The 16,200-nt window shown below is 39.5% G+C and overlaps 1 protein-coding gene across 9 annotated transcripts in view; it reads left to right on the top strand.

The window, feature by feature from the left end:
- DOCK3 (dedicator of cytokinesis 3) overlaps window positions 1-16,200 on the top strand; it is a 190,479-nt gene that overhangs the window by 23,298 nt on the left and 150,981 nt on the right. For 8 of the 9 annotated variants that reach the window (XM_085236074.1, XM_085236071.1, XM_085236070.1 and 5 more), the window contains exons 3-5: window positions 1,653-1,693; window positions 3,861-3,916; window positions 6,545-6,641. In XM_085236074.1, coding sequence (XP_085092200.1) covers window positions 1,653-1,693; window positions 3,861-3,916; window positions 6,545-6,641 — 194 coding nt within the window. Of the gene's footprint in view, window positions 1-1,652; window positions 1,694-3,860; window positions 3,917-6,544; window positions 6,642-16,200 lie in introns of those variants that run through there. The other variant, XM_085236076.1, reaches the window with a different exon arrangement.

Below are 16,200 nucleotides of genomic sequence, written 5' to 3'. Positions count from 1 at the left end.
GCTTTTATTACTGCCTACAGGTCACCTACAATGTGACTGGACATGCAGGCAGTGTGGTTTGCAGTAAATGTTATAAGCAAATAGCGGTCTCAGTGTGCAGGTGGAATGGCATCATGGTGTGCTTTTTCTTTTATTTTTTTTCCAGTTTTATTACCATAGAAGTGGTTCTTCCTGCAGCTCTTGGAGGGAGCTTCTGCTACATGCAGAGGGCAGAGCTGCAGAGCAGCCTACTTTTCACTTTTCTTTTGATCAGATATCATTAGATTGTATTGAGAAAATCACCATTTTTTTTCCCCTGACTTTGATATTTCTCCTTCAAAATGCTACATTTTGCTGCATACCAGTAAGCTTTAGTTCAGGTGCTCTGCTTCATTTATCTCCAGCACAGTGTGGCCTGGTGTAGCTGAGTCTGTAGAAAAGCAAAGATGGAACAGGGCTTTAAGATACAGCAGCTTGTCCAGAGCACAGTGCCGTGGGTATATGATCCATTCTGTTTTCTTTGCAGTACTTGAGTTCAGCTTTGTGCATACTGAAAACTAAAAGGTCGAGGTGTTTATATTCAGTTTGGTTAAGAAACTGGGGAATTCCTGCGCCAACACTTTGTTGGGGTGGCAGAGTGGGGAAGAGAGGAAGTACCAATGCTGTGCAAGTGCTGCTCTATTCTCAGCATAGTTTTAGCCACCAGTCCAGAGTGGAGCACCATGCAGGCAGCTGTGAACGGTGTTGCCTCCATCCAAGCCCCACACCCTGTACAGGGGTTCATTTATTCAAAACCAGTTGGAGTGATCTGCTTGCCTTTCCCTGGGCTGGCCACTGAGTCAGGCAGCTTGTGTCTATTCTGAGCTGCTGGAAAAGAAAACAGGGAGGCAGTGTGTCTGTCCATGAAGTACAGCCTTTCTCTGTAGAAAAACCTACATCCTCAAACTCAAGTGTTATGTGCTAATGTCATCTGTCCTCAGATTTCATGGTTAAACTGGATGGTGTTTTTAGAGCTTTTTTTACCAGATGAACCCCTGTGCTGCAGTGACATTAATTCCACCTGTGTAAAAAATGGAAGTAATTGGGTTCTTCTGTTTGACTGGTAGCTTTGGCTCTTACTCTTGATGTATTGTCCTGTCTGGGGCTGTTATCTGATGGGGGATGCAAGAACGGTAATTGGATTTGTGAAACGAGATCCTGAAGTCTTTTCTCCAGGCATGCGTAAGACCAGACACATCCAAAGGATTTATATTTGTTTAAACAATGTTAGAAATGTATGGTAATGGCATTTCCTGTCTGTAAAAGAGCAGGTTTTTGGAGCCTGGGTTTTTCATGAAGGTAAATACTAGGAGGAGACTCCTGTTCCAGTACATGGGAAAAATGATTGCAGTTTGTGTGCTGAGCACATCTTTAAGCAGTAGCTGATGATTGTTAGTGAAGTGACCAAGTATACTAAGCTGTTTTTATTCCTGATGGAAGAAATAGGAGCATTCCAAGTCCTTAATTGCTTGTCATTGTTGCAGAGCCAAACAAAAAAATATCTTAAAGTCTGACTTGTGGTTTGAGGGTGGTTTTTGAGATGATCTCAGTGATTGCATTGTTTCTGGTCAGCTTGCTTCTCTGTAACATAAACAATGCCAGAATGTAATGTAAGGTGTTTTCTCTGATTTTAGGGTGGTACAGAGGTGTTTCCATTAAGAAGCCCAATGTGAAGGTAAGTCTTTCAATTTACTGGTAAATTGTCTCTGCTTTGCTGTTGCAACCGTGTTAACTGTTACCTTACCCAACCTTGTGCTTACCTTTTACTTCTCCACGTGGTGAGGTTAGATTTATTTCCTGGATGTAGAGAACACTATCTGTCAGTCCCCAGAATCAGAAATCTTCCCAGTATGTACTATTAAATCTTTCTAATACTTGTAAGTCTCATCCAGTTGGACCTTTTCCAAATGACTCTTCCTAGAAAACCATAGAAGGAGGCTGATCTTATGCTGCTTAGTGAAGCATATTTAATTATTTGCCATTTGGTTGTCATTTTAAGATAATTATGGAAAAGTGTCTGATGATGAAGGGTTCTTTGTTTCAGACTTCTACCATTTAACTACTGCATTTGGCTATTTTCCAATTATACCCAGTTTATTTCTTGAACTTTTTTGGCTGTCCTGATGATTTCATGTGTATTTATGTAAATGTATGTATCAGAACACATGAATAGTTTTTTCCTTTTTTGACTTCTGGTATAAATACAGCTTGTTTTTAAAAAGAAAAGAGTATCAGATTCCTCATGTTTCAGACTACTTTTTGTCCTGTTGTTACTGGAATTGTTTGCATGATTGCAGTCCTCTCCATCGAACACCTGTGCTTGTTGTCCTCTCCATGTTCTTGTTTTGTGTGCACTGCTACCTCTTCTGCTTGAGTACCTGCTCAGTTTTGGTCGGAGAGCCCTTCAAACCTTCCTTGGTTTCTTAGGTAACAACACAGGATCACAGAAGTACAAAATATGGATTGGAAGGGAACCAGACAAGAAACTGAAGTAGCATTTTTTTCCCCCCAGATTTTTGGAGGGCTGGAAGCATTTACTGCTTTTCCTCATGAAGCTGTTATTGTTTGTTTAATCTCTTTTTAATTCCGCAGTGTCCATCTAGCCTACCAAAAGGGAGGATTTTTCCTTAACATTTTGAATACAATTTTCTTAATATTCCTTTCAAAACCCTCATCATGCTGAAAAAATGTCTTCCTGGATTATTACACAGTGTTGAAGTTCTAAAAATGTAAAGCTCACATTTGATTACGGAAATGATTGTGAATGGCTGACTGCTGTTCTTCACCTGCAGATTAATGGTGCTGATGTAGTGTTCCCCACTGGGGTTCATGTCCTTACAAACCAGCTGAGGCTGCTCTGAGAATTTGTTTTTTTTTTTTTTTTTTTTTTTTTTTTTTTTTTTTTTTTTTTTTAGAGATGGAGTACAATGATGATTTTGGTTTAAATTACCCATTTTCTTTATTTCATCTCATGAGAACTTGATAAACTTAATGGCACGGGCAGAGTTAGAGCCCATCTGTCGTGGGAGCTGCAAAAGGCAAACACCTGGAGCTGTGCTGGGTGGGCTTGGGCAGTTCTTTGCTAGAAGGAGGATAGCCTGGGGTATGCAGGTAATGGAATGCTTGTTTGCTCAGTGAGAGACTGGGATAAGGGCTAGACACAAATTGGATGGTGGATGTTTGTTGCCTTTTTTTTTTTTTTTAAGCCTAGGCCCTTGTCACTTAAGGTAATGTGGCATGCTGAAGGGAAGGTCTGGAGTGGTGCTGATGTCGTGTTGTGAGCTGCACAACAGGCACTGGTGCTGGCTAGCTTACATCTCTGCAGTCAGTGTCCCTGGTCGTTACTGCTCTTCCTCATTCCTTTCTGCTAACTGCAAGCTGCTCATTTCTCAGAGCTCTTTCTACTTGTCGCACTTCATGCCTGCTTGCTCATCACTCATTAGCACGCTGTTGGGCTCACATGCTTTTTTGCAGCATGAAGAAAATTTGCTAAGTGTAGATCCCTTATTTCGATCTTGTCCATTACAAAGGCAACAGCGTGTAGGCTTAGCATGAGACTTCTCATTTGGTCATAGTTGGCTTACCTATTGTTTTTATGCCAGAGGATATTTCACATGGAACAGTGTTTCTGAACACTTTGGAAGCTTTGTGGGATGAAAACTACTTGTCCAGTTTGAATGCTGACTTGAGTCTGTGGCAGTGTTTTTGACACAGTGATGAGGGGGAGGCTGTTAATGTGTATATTGGCAATTACATACATGTATAAATAAATGGTACAAATATATTAATGCTACAAACTGCAAGTGTTGGCTTTCTAACTTACAGGCTTTTCTCTCTTGCAGGGGATTTTTCCTGCAAACTATATTCACTTGAAAAAGGCTGTTGTCAGTAATAGAGGGTGAGTGGTTTTCCTTCTTTTAAGAAACTGCACTTTCTCTTTTAGAAGGGAATCTAAGAAATTGTTATTAAAATGTATAGTGTTTTTTGTTCGTTGTAGTTTGTGTTTATAAAGTTCTGAAATTGAAATGTTATTCTGGAGAGCTCTGTTATAAGTTCCTTGATTTTCTTCTTGTTTTTAACACAGCAGGAGGCAGCTCTGTTATTTACTCCTGTTCGCTTTTCATAAAATCAGGACCTCAGAGATGTTGCCTGATATGCACCTATTTTAAAGAATTCTATTTATATTTTTAATTTCTTGTTGCTCCTCACTGGCAGAATTCTATATTCCATTCTGTTTGTTAGGGAGGCACTGGCACGTAGGCAGCAGATGTCATTTCTGAACAGATTTTCATCCATATATAGCTGACAAGGTAACTATGTTACTTTGGAACTTTTCAAAAACATCCAACCCCCATACCTCAGCCCAAAGAATAACTCAAGCTTGCTCTTCTGAATTATGGTTTACCTTCAGGGCAGCAGAAGGGCTGATTAGGCGTAGGGTTAGTTTAGGTAATGTAAATAGCAGTGCTGATAGTGACATGATGGCGGAGTTCTTAGCACAGTTTCCTGCGAGGTTAACTGATGCTCCTGCATGCTCAAAGCTGCTCTTATTCTAGATTTTCTACCTTAGGACTGTTGTGAGGAGAATTAAAGGTGCAGCATGTCAGATGGTCCCCCAGGGTGGAAGATTAGATGGGGAAGATAAAACTAAAAGATGGCATTTAGTGAAGTGCCTGTAGAAAAATGTTTGACTTCTGATGGTCTTGCATTGTGTGGTTATTCTCAAATGGGCTGAGTAAACCTTTTAAGGGCAGCAGTAGTACTGATGCTTCATAACTTAGGAGTGTAGTAAAACACGTAGCTTGTGTACAGTGACTGCTCCTGTTGTGCACTCTTCTTGTGGGAAAGAATAGTTTCCCACAATTTATCATTACTAGTGGTTGAAATTAATTCACAGTTAGTGAAGGGCAACCAATTCAGGATATTTGCATTCGCAGTAGGACAATTACATTAATTTTTTAAAACTAAGTATCTTAAGGTTGGTTTACCAATTGATATAGCAGAACGTAGTTGTAACATAATCTGATTCTGACTCAGAGAGCATAGTCATTAGTCATGCATTGGTAAAAAGGAATAAATACAATTCTGCCCGGTATTTAAGAACACATTCCAAGTACTAGTATGAACACTTGTATAATAATAAAGCATACTATATAATATTCTTAAGTGTTGTGCTTCAGATCATGAGCATATTCTGTAGAGATGTGTTAAAACATGAATAGAGATTTCCTAGTCTTTCACTTTGTCCTCATCTGAAGAAGTGCAGCTGTAGAGTAGGGCACAATCTCAGATGCTAGGTGTTAGGTTTTGAGTGAGAAGGGTGAAGTCATTGGCATAATCATAGAAAAATCTGTCTTACTGTCCTGGGACTTTCCAGTCCCAGCTTTAATGGGTTGAATGCATACCTAATATGGCCTCAGCAGGTTTCTAAGATATCAAATGTCTATATATTTTGAAATAACACAGGATTTACTTACGTCATTGATGTGAATATGTTTTGGTAGCTTGGAAATGAAGTATTGGAACTTAGTTCTCTACTCCAGAGATGCCCAGTAACATACAGTGACTTAAAATCATAGAATCATAGATTCATTTAACTTAGAAAAGACCTTTTAAGTCACTGAATCTAGCCACCAGCCTGAACTACCAAATCTTGACACTAAATCTTATCCCTTAGCACCATGTCCATGCATCTCTTAAATACCTTCAGGCGTGGGGAATGCACTGCTGCCCTAGGCAACCCATTCCAGTGCTTGACCACCTTCCCTGTGCAGAAAATATTCCTAACATCCAATCTAAACCTACCCTGGCACAATGTGGGCCGTTAACTTCATCCTGCTTACCACTAATTGTCTGTAATATCACTCAACATAAAGGGCAAGTCACGTACTTCTGGCTCAGATAGCATATTGTATAACAGTATTTATGTTAATTATCACATTTGTAGATCTTAGTGTAATGAAAGAAGGGAGTGCTGTGCTTCTCCTCTAATTGGTAAAGAAGACCTTGGATGTGAAGGGATGAGTTCTGTTATTTTGGTTAGAGGACGGCCTGTTTGGGTTTCCCTGAAATCAGTAGTGAAGAGGCCTTCTGGTTGGGGAAGGTCCATAAATGGTAGATCTTCTGAGTTGTTGATGGTACTGGGCAGCATGCTCATTAGAGGGATAAATGGCTCAGACTGGATTAGAAGGCACACAAATGGAAGGACCCCACTTACAAAGTAATTTAACGTGCTATAATCATGAGAAGTGTTTTCATTGACCTCAATTAGAAGTATTTAAATAATGAACACACAAGTAGAAAATGCTTCATGTAAGCAAATTTTTGGGAATGTAATGGAGGAACAGTTGATAGGAGACTGGAGTTGCTTGAGTGTTACAACAGACAAGATATTACTCTTAAAAGCATTTTTCTTTAGTTTGAGAGCTCAAAAAATGTCAATGTTCTACAAATGACTGTGCTGGTACTTATTTCTGTATACCTTTTCCAGAGTACCTTTCCTAATTTTTGTCCTCTTCTTCTCTAGCCAATATGAAACAGTTGTTCCACTTGAAGATTCTGTTGTGACTGAAGTCACAGCAACACTACAGGAATGGGCTGTGCTCTGGAAACAGCTGTATGTGGTAAGAACAGTACTCTTCTCATTGCACAGCATTTTTCAAATACCTTGAATGAGAGATATGTTGCATGGTTCCCAGCCCATTAGGAAAAAAAAAACGAAATACAAATTTTTAGATTTCCTTTTTGTCTGGTGAGGGTAGTGGCTAACTGTAGGAGCTAATGTGAGATTCACATGGACTACTTTGGAAACTTGGGCAGTTTTGAAATTTTGCCTTCAAATCCAAAATCTTCCTTGTTTAAATTGTGTTCTTAAGTAGATAAGAAATGTTTAGTAACACCAAAATGGAAGATCTCTGCGAGTCCCCTCAAAGAATTACTCAGCACAGACTGTATTTGTTTTGGTGTCTGGGGTTTAATAGAGGAAGAACTCAAAAAGAAGATTTTCCATATTGTTGTTTCTTCCGATATTAAAAATAAACACACTCTTACTCATCTGTTTTATATAATTTTCAGTTGCTGACAGACAATGTCACCTAGCTCTGCTTTCATTATAATCCTACTATGGTTTTTTTAATGGCCAAATCCTATGGAACAGCAAATAAGAAACCTGCATACTTGAAAATATTTCTTTCCTTTTTATTTATTTACAGTTTTTTTTCTTAGTAATTGTAAGCTGTAACTATTGAGTTAGGACCAAAAACTGTAGGTAGTTGAAGCACGAAATTACTTTCTTTCTTTAGTTTAGAGAAATACCTCTCTGTAGAACCTTGCTTAAACCTGAAGTGTTGTTAGTGAGATATTTGGGAAATATAGGCAGAAAAGATGAGTCCAGTGTAGCACAATGAACCACATTCCTTACTCCCTTCAAAAAGCAATCAAGTCTATTATGAAATCAGCTTTCCTTTGTTGCTTCCAATGCCTCTCTGATGGCACATGCAATATACAGTCTTCTTAGTACCCCTGTTACATCTAGCACTCCTTGTTTTTTTCATTCCAAATACTCTGTTGCTGTATGTTTCTGTAAGGTAGATTTTTCTCTCTTCCTAGTGTCTTATGAAGAAGGCAACAGTGGTATGGCAATAGTATTGCAGCTGAGAAAGGAGAATTATTTACTTAGAAATGAGTTAAACTTCCATTCTACTAATCTGTTTCTTTTTGACTGTTATAGCTACATTTTGAGGAGAGGGAGTAAGAAAGCTTTAGCTATAAACTTTAATGTTTCTATTTCTGGGACTGCTTTCTATTCTAGCTCATTACACACAACATTATTGCATTCTTAAATAACAGGGGAAAAGATTTACTGATTTCATGTAATTGGGGAAGCAGGCATCAGCTTCAAAAAAGAAGTTGGCAAGGCTTCGGAGTGAGGGGAAAAATATTTTGCTTTTTCTCTCTGAAATAATACAAAAAATAATATAGAAACAATCACAAAATCATTTAGGTTAGAAGGGACCTCCTCGGGCCATCCCGTTGGCTGCTCACATAGGGTCAGGCAGAGCAGGTTGCCCACAGTTGGTTCCTGTCGGGCTTTGATCCTCTTTGTGACAGAGAATGCAATACTTCTCTGGGCAAAGCTGTCGGTGTTTGACCGCCTTCACAGTAAGAAGTAATGTTTTCTTATGTTCAGCACTACTGATGTGGCAGTATAGCTTTCCTGACATGGAGGAACAGTCTCTGCTGTTGTTAGGGGGGTAACAGAAACGTGTCCTATTCAGAAACTGTCCTGAGGAGTTGTAGAGGATGCACAAATGGATGTGGCAGTGCCGGTGTGCTGCTTGGTTAGAAGTTAAACAGTAAGGTCACATGGTGAAATGTGTTAAAGAGATTAAAGGGAAATACTTGTTTAGTGTTGGGTCAGCACCAGCAGAAATTTTTATTAAACCCGCGTTGAAATATGAATCATTTAAGAAATGTAATTAATGTTATTCATAATGCTGCTGTGCTTAGTAGAAAGTTCAGCTTAGTAGAAAAGTTCTAAACCGTAGAGAAAGTTAAAATGCTGGTTGTTAGCACGGATGTTTTCAGTAGGTCAGTACCTATAAATGGCAGCAGTGGGCACCTCTGCAGTGCAGTACTGCTACATAACAGACAGCTGCCAAACAACATGTAGAGCATCTCTTCATAGCTCTGAATGGGCTGAGCTGTTCATCTTGTGTTTTGGCAGACTTCTTGCTGTTTGGAAGACGAGTTTGTTTCAATGAAAAATTCCAAGAACCTTCTTTGGTCCAACAGTTGGGGTGTGTTGTAAGGTTTCTACCTGCCTCTCAAATAACAGACTCAGGAATTGCAATGTCTAGGAAGCCTGGAGCAACTAAAACTGCCTGAAAAGGGGTGCTCTGCTGTTCCAAGACAAAAGAGCTCAGCTGAAAGAAGCTGGAGGAAGAGGAGAAAGCTAACGAAGGGGAAAGTAAAGCAAAGCTCAGGTTTGAGAAACCATTGTAGAAAATCAAGTCATATAAAGCCTTCCTCACATCTCTCTGACCACAGAGTCTGTGCTCTTACCAGGAAGAAATTCTGGGGAAGCTCAAATAGCTTTCAGTTAGGAGCTGTGCAGTACTTCTGGTTTGTAGACTATAGAATATGTATTGGAAAGATGGGCCTGAGTACCACGCAGTGTTGTGATAGTCTTACAGTTTCTGCTGTCAATGTGAAAGCTGAATAATCGTGTTACTAGAACTAGAAGATGAGACTGTAGAGAAAAAGGCATTTATGTACAATGAGTTCTTAAGGGAAGGTTGTGCTTAAAAGAATTTGAAACAAGATGGTATATGGTGGTGTTCTCTGTGCTTTGTAGTATCATAATCCAACTACTCAGAACATCTGTCTGTAAGTGCTAAAAAGGCAATATGATTTCTGAAAGTACAGGAGATTTCTCTCCATCTGGAAAGGTATAGAGATGCAAATAATACTGGTATGAAAGCCAGGAGAAAATTTATTCAAGGTCTTTAGTAATTTATATTGAATGTTTTTTGTAACAGTAGTAGTAATCTGGTTAAAAAACAGTATGCTCATCTAGCAGTACTTGGGGTAATCTGTAATAGATAGTAAATATTTAATATTTCTAAAAGAGTAAATGGTTTTTTAGTTTTGAGATTTAAAAAAAAAAAAAAAAAAAAAAAAATTTCTTTTTTCTATTTGAATAAGTAGTCTGTGTGCAGACGTAGTTTCCTGGTACTGGAAATGAAAGTTTTCCTTCCGACCTGCCTGTCTGAAGGCTTTGCAGATGAGCACAGGATCAGTAGGCATTAGTGACTTCTTTCCGTCCTGAAGGTCACCGTTCTGTGTAACGTACTGACATTGGATTTTTCTGCTTCCACTGCTGCTATGTGAAATTTCTGGGAGGAGTTAACAAGAACTAAATGTTTTAACTCCATGCTACAAACTCTGTTTACCGTGTTGCTTATAATATGGGTAGAATTTCTGATAACGGATGCCCAAATGTGCATGTGAGCATATGCATGTATGTTTATTGTCACTGTATATTACACTGTTTCTATCTTGTGTTATTCTTTAGCCTGGCTCATAAACTCTGTGTTGTTCTTGAAGATTAATTTGGACAACGTAACTTTTTCCTTCTCTGGGAAGCCTAAGAGATTTAAAAGAAGGTTCTATTTGTCCCTTTTTAGTATTACAAAAGCACATAAGAAGTTGCCAGAGATTCCCTTCTCTGATATTGCACTTCTTAATGTACTGGGAGAGAAAGTAAAAAGAGTTATTACTTGTACTACTTTGGGAAGCTGAGCTTGTTCTTGTGAGTACTCCAAAGAGATGGGACAGGGCAGAAAAAGGAAACAAAACAAAGTCTTCAGGGGAGACTTCTGAAGGTGCAGAGCTGGATAGAGATGCACAGTTGTTTGTTGTGGTGACTTGCATGTGTGTAGATGTCAGGCGGTTGCCCAGACCAGTATATGACCTCCATAGAGAGAAAAATAATACCAAGAAGGTGGATAACTTTCTCCTATGCTGTAGGTGTTGGTAAGATTTGTTATTTTATACTACTTCTAAATAAGGGATCTGCAAGTTCTTCGTCAGCTTTAGTTAATTAGGTCAAACAAGACTCTTGTGAGTTCTTAAGTCAGCTTAAGAGATCACTGCAACTCACAGGTGGAGCACAGCAGCTATTTTAGCAGTAAAAAAAATTCCTCAGAGTTTTAAGATGTGATGGGGGGATGATTTCTGTTGAAATAGCAGATTACTGCGGTGAGACCAAACGTAACTGCCCAATTTAGAATTTGGTCAGATCAATAAATGAAATTTGCTACTTCTCTCCAGAAAGAGAGCAGGGAGAAGAGTGTGGAATGAGATCTAATCCACTGAGAATAGGTGGAATTCTTTACCAGCTGAGTTTGAGAGACAATTCCTGTTGGCTCCTTTTAAATCTTCTGAAGCTCCTGTTTAGTGTAAAAGTGGGCAAAAGGACGTGGTGCAGTTGGAGCTGGTGTGGGTGTTTGTTGTAAGGCCTCCCTGGCTACTGCAGAGGGGCACTAGTTCAAAACTGGCATTTTAAAACAAATGTCCTTTACTGATGTAGTTTTTAATTCTTGTATTGAAGTGTTTTGAGACATTTTTAATTAGTGAGGTGGCTTTTACTTCAAAACCGATGAAACCATAGAAGTGATGTTTAAAAAATAAACAAAACAAAAAACACAACACCACAAAAAACAGAAAAGAAAAAACCAACCACAAACCATGCAGTGCCTGAATACTACTTCAGCACATCTCCAGTGAAGGTACAAGGTCGAAATACAGTGCTGATGATATTTCACACACTGTTCTTTGCAGTTAAACTCCTGGAAAAGTACTATATGTGGTCACCTTTCCTCTTTCTGAGCCAGTTTGCCAGCAGACAGGAAGCTCCTTTAGCACAATGGTTCAACTGTTGTGAAAAGGATGTTGGAAAGAGTCTTGCCTGGCCCAGGTTGATGCTAACAGAAAACTTGAAGTAATCCCTGGTCCCGTGTTCTGTTTTCAATGGCATTATGTAAGTGTTTTGTATTTTTCATGGTTACAGTGAAGGATGGATTTTCATGGAGTGCCCAGGAACTTGGCCATGAGTGTAAGTGACAGCCTATACAGTCTTATAAGTGCTGCACTGAACATGAAAGAAGAAAAGAATAATTATTTCCACTTTGGCATCTACTGTTTCAGTTTCTCAGAGAGTGTGCTGAGAAAACGTCTAATTGCTTAGCAATCTTAATCACAGGCTTTTAGCTGATTTGCCGTTTGATTACTGGAAAATACTTAAACATTTTCTTGATTTGGTTGTGAAAGTTATATGCAGAATGATTTGGAGCATGATGAACACTTCAGTGCTGTGTGCATAAGGTGGATATCTTTATAATTTGGTATGTTTGGTCATGGAAGGAGAAGCTGGAGATGAAGTGTCATGGAGTGTTTTATGTCACTCTGCTCAGTATCTCAGACATTTTTGTACCTTAAATTGTAGAGGTTTGCGCTGCTAAAGATGGTGGTTTTGGAAAGTTGGGTGGAGTCCTTCTCACACTTTGTTCAACTGAGAATTGCATTTATTTTATAATGTGTAGTTTTTTGAAGATCTTTAGTAAACGTCATTAATTCTGCATTTTGTCTTTGGTGGAACAGGCCTCAGATAGAATCTCCATTTACTATTTATTAGGTCACTGCCATAAAATGCAGTCAGTTTCAATACATCTGTTCTTTAGCACCAGCTTGCTGAAGTTCCATTGAAGTGCTTTGCATTCTGAGATTATAAAGGATTCCTGCAATTACTCTTTCGATTCTCTAGTTTTAAGAAAATTAATTCTGTTGGTTCCTTATAGTGATTTGTGGAAGTCTGTGAGCTCTGAAGGATTGAAGTAGTCATAAAATTTGAGGAAAATAAAATAAGATTAGTTTGTAAACATGTCTTACATCATTAATACTTGAAAAATTGCAATAGTTAGATTGAAATTTACTCGCCTTTGAAGAACACATGATTTATGGGAAGCTTGATTTGAAGGACAGTGCAACAAGCAGCAGTATATGCAGCATGTTTTACTTCTCATTTATGTCCATATATAGATTCACATATAGATATAGTAATGTTTGGTTTTTTAATAAATAACAAAAGGTTGACTGTAAAACAGAACTCACAAAAGGTCTTATCTCATTGTATGGGAGGAATGCATGCTATGAGTTGCCTTGGAGATGGATAGATTTTTAATAGATTTTTAAAATAAAGACAGTTAGATGCAAGTCACTTTCTGGTGTCCTTGACAAGCCTTACAGTGACAAACTATGCATGGTGTTCTTACAATTTCTTCCTTGCTTTGTAAAAGAAGCATTTTTTTAGTCATTAATGTGGGATATCATCACATGCTCTTCTATTTTGAAAATAGAATAGCTGCCTTTCCTAATGCTGAAATTCATAGCAAATTGCCTTTTTTTTGTAGTTTCATTTAAATTTTTAAAATGCAAGCTAGTTTGTAGGTAACAAAGAGCTTTGTCCTTTTGGAATGACATCCAGTCTGCCATATGCTGCAAACAACAGTACCCATATAAAGTATGTGTGCAATATTAGAAGGTAGGAATTTGAGTTTATTGAATGTTGGCTCAACATCAGGTGAGAACTGACAATCGGCAAGGGAAACAAGAAATTGCTGAAGGAAAGCAGTGGCTGACTTGCAGATGCTTTCAATTCATTGCTTTTGTGCTGTAAACAAAGTGAATGCTGTATTACATTAGTCCATGGAAAGAAAGTTGCACTCCAAAAATCCAATCAGGAATTGAGGTTCTTAATCTGCAACAGGAGGCTCACCCGCCTTGTTCTCAGTATGGTGTTATGACAGAAACAGCTTCTGAAGGAGACAGAAATGGTAGTGTAGTTTGATTGCAGGTTTCCAGAAGTGTGTGTACTGAAGAAAGATGGTAGTTTGGGTTTTGTTTTCTTTTTAAGAACAGAGAATGAGAGAAGAGGAAAACCTGGGTAAGGAAAACTAAGTCCGGCCTTCTTGAGTGAGCCAGCGAACTTGTATGTGTGCCTAGAGCTCGGGAGGACAAAGATGGATCATCCCTGGTGGGCCTTTGTTGGAACTGAAAAGACAGTTTGTTGGATTTCATTTAATAGAAGACAGATTTTATTTTATTTTTGTTCATTAGAAAAGCAAAGAACATCTGTCCTTTTGGCAGCCTGTCTGGCGCTGTTGTCCGTGTGGTATCGAGAAGTGTCCTTCACCCTTATCCTGATTTGTGTTACTTCCTGTTGTTTCTATCCCTAAGTATTGCAGAGGAAGAGGTAGCTAATATGTAATATTTGTTATTGTTACTATTTTAATATTTTTTATATTAAAGGATAAGTTTTCTAAACAGAATGTGTAGCAAGAAGTTTAAAAGGTGGGAGGTGTGTAAAAGCTGTACTAAAAACCACAGCCTCCCCAGGGCTGTAGCTGCAGTGGTGAGCATCTAGCACTTGGCATGCCAGCTTTGATTACTCACTGCACTGTTGCATTTGGCTGGGCAGCAGGTAGTTGCTGGTTGTTGTGTCCTCCTAAACAAACAAACAAAAAAAGCATCCTAATTGAAAAACTCAGTGCTAAGTCTGGCAAATGGTTAGATACTGATTTTTGGATAAGATATTGAGGTCAAATAAAAACATTCGGTATGATTATTAAAGACTTCAGTATTCTCTTTTCTTTCCAGCTGCATGATTATGGGCATACTGCAGAGACAATTAGTAAATAACAAAAACTCTTTTCAGTGTGTAAGTAGGCTTCCAAAAGCAAGCATTCGAATGCCTCTGGTCTGAGTTCAGCCTGCTTTTCCTTTAAGGGCTGTGGTGAGACCTTTGATTTTGAGGTCATTTGCAATATGGTATGTGGTAATGAGGCTGCAGTCCCCCTCCCTTCCATCATATGCTACAACTGTTGTATGGTGAACAGTGATTGTTAACAAAGGCTTCCAGAAAGAGGGAGAGCCATGCTCGAAACAACAAAGAAAACGTGGTACTCCCTGAGGCTGGGGCCATCTTCCATGAAGATATTAGGGAAGATAACACCAGTTATTAGTGGATACTTTCTACTTAAATCTCTCAATAAAGCCAAGATGATAATAGATGGTATCTCAGATCTTGCATGTATGTTTGCAAAACTATTGTAGAGCACTTGGATGCTGAATGTTATGTAGAACTCCTTAGAATAGGTTGTGTTAGTTTGCAGTGCTTTGAGGCACAGAAGATAAAGAAAATCCCAATGGATGTAATGAAGGGAGCGTATAAACAGGAGGAGGAATGAGTGTCTACGTGAGTTGATAGTGGTAGGAAAAGAGGGAGTGGTTTTAAACTACAACGGAGGTTTAGGTTGGATATGAAGAAGAAGCTTTTCACTCGGAGGGTGGTGAGGCACTGGAACAGGTTGCCCAAGGAGGCTGTGGATGCCCCATCCCTGGAGGCATTCAAGGCCAGGCTGGGTGTGGCTCTGGGCAGCCTGGGCTGCTGGCTGGCAATCTGCACACAGCAGGGGGTTGGGACTGGATGAGCACTGTGGGCCTTTGCAACCCAGGCCGTTCTGTGATTCTATGATTCATTTGTAAAGCTGTAACACCTGCACCATTTCAAATATCTGCTGTGTGTGTGTGAGAGAGAAATGAACTCTCAAAACTTAGACGTTATTTTAGAAAGCTCTGCCTAGTGACCCCGTGTCACTTGGAATATTCAGATTTATATTCCCACCACCCGGTTTGCAAGACCTAAGGATGCCATTAATAGGCTTCAGAACTACCTGGGGTGGTCACAAGGACAATAGCCTGGGTTACTGTTCTTGCAGCTGCCACAAGCTTCACCTGCTCCAGGTGACAATGACTGATAGTTGCATTGCACTGCTGTACCTGTCTGTATTAGGCTCAGTATTAGACACAAAATGCCTCAGTTGCTCTTGCAAATTGGCTTCATGTGCCTGTTCACAAGATGAATTCTCCCATCAACAGAAGATCACACAACTTCTGTTCAAATACAACGCATCAACTCTTGTTAACTTATACGAAATTCAGATACCTATCTATCTCTGTATAAGCACATTTCCCCTAATCAATAACTCCTTAGAAATACCTAGACATAAACTCTCCAACCATTGCATTGCTCTGCAGCAGAACTGCACCAACGATGAACTGCTCAAAGATTTCCCTTCCAGCTGCTCAGTTCTGCAGGTGACTCAGTGGCAGTTTCTCTTGGCTGGAAGAGTCCCAACAACCGCAGCAATTCCTCTCATTTCGCCCCTGGATTCAGTCTGCCACCGGATTGCAAAAGGAGGCCCTCCCTTCCTGGCTTTCATTTTCTCCTCCTCGTTCTCCTTGCTCTTACATACAGCCTTGGATGTTTCGCAGGAGGTTGTAAAAGAAGTTGTCATCTTCCCGGCTCAGTTTTCTCTTTTGCATCAGCCGCGCATTCTCATCCAGCCTCAGATGTTTCATTGGAGGTCGTAAAAGAAGGTTGTTGTCGTCTGGGCTTACTTTCCTTTTCCTCCTCAGCCTCACAGCTTCCTCCAGCCTCAGACGTTTCATTGGAGGGTGCGGAGGAAGGACGTCATCAGCTGGGCTTAATTTTCTCTTTTGCCTTAGCCTCGTGGTTTCATCCAGCCTCTGATGTTTTGCAGGAGGCTCCCAGTTGAGGCA

This window comes from Meleagris gallopavo, chromosome 14, assembly GCF_905368555.1.
Source record: "Meleagris gallopavo chromosome 14, MGAL_WU_HG_1.1, whole genome shotgun sequence".
NCBI lineage: Eukaryota > Metazoa > Chordata > Aves > Galliformes > Phasianidae > Meleagris > Meleagris gallopavo.
This window is presented reverse-complemented; position numbering and strand designations above follow the sequence as displayed.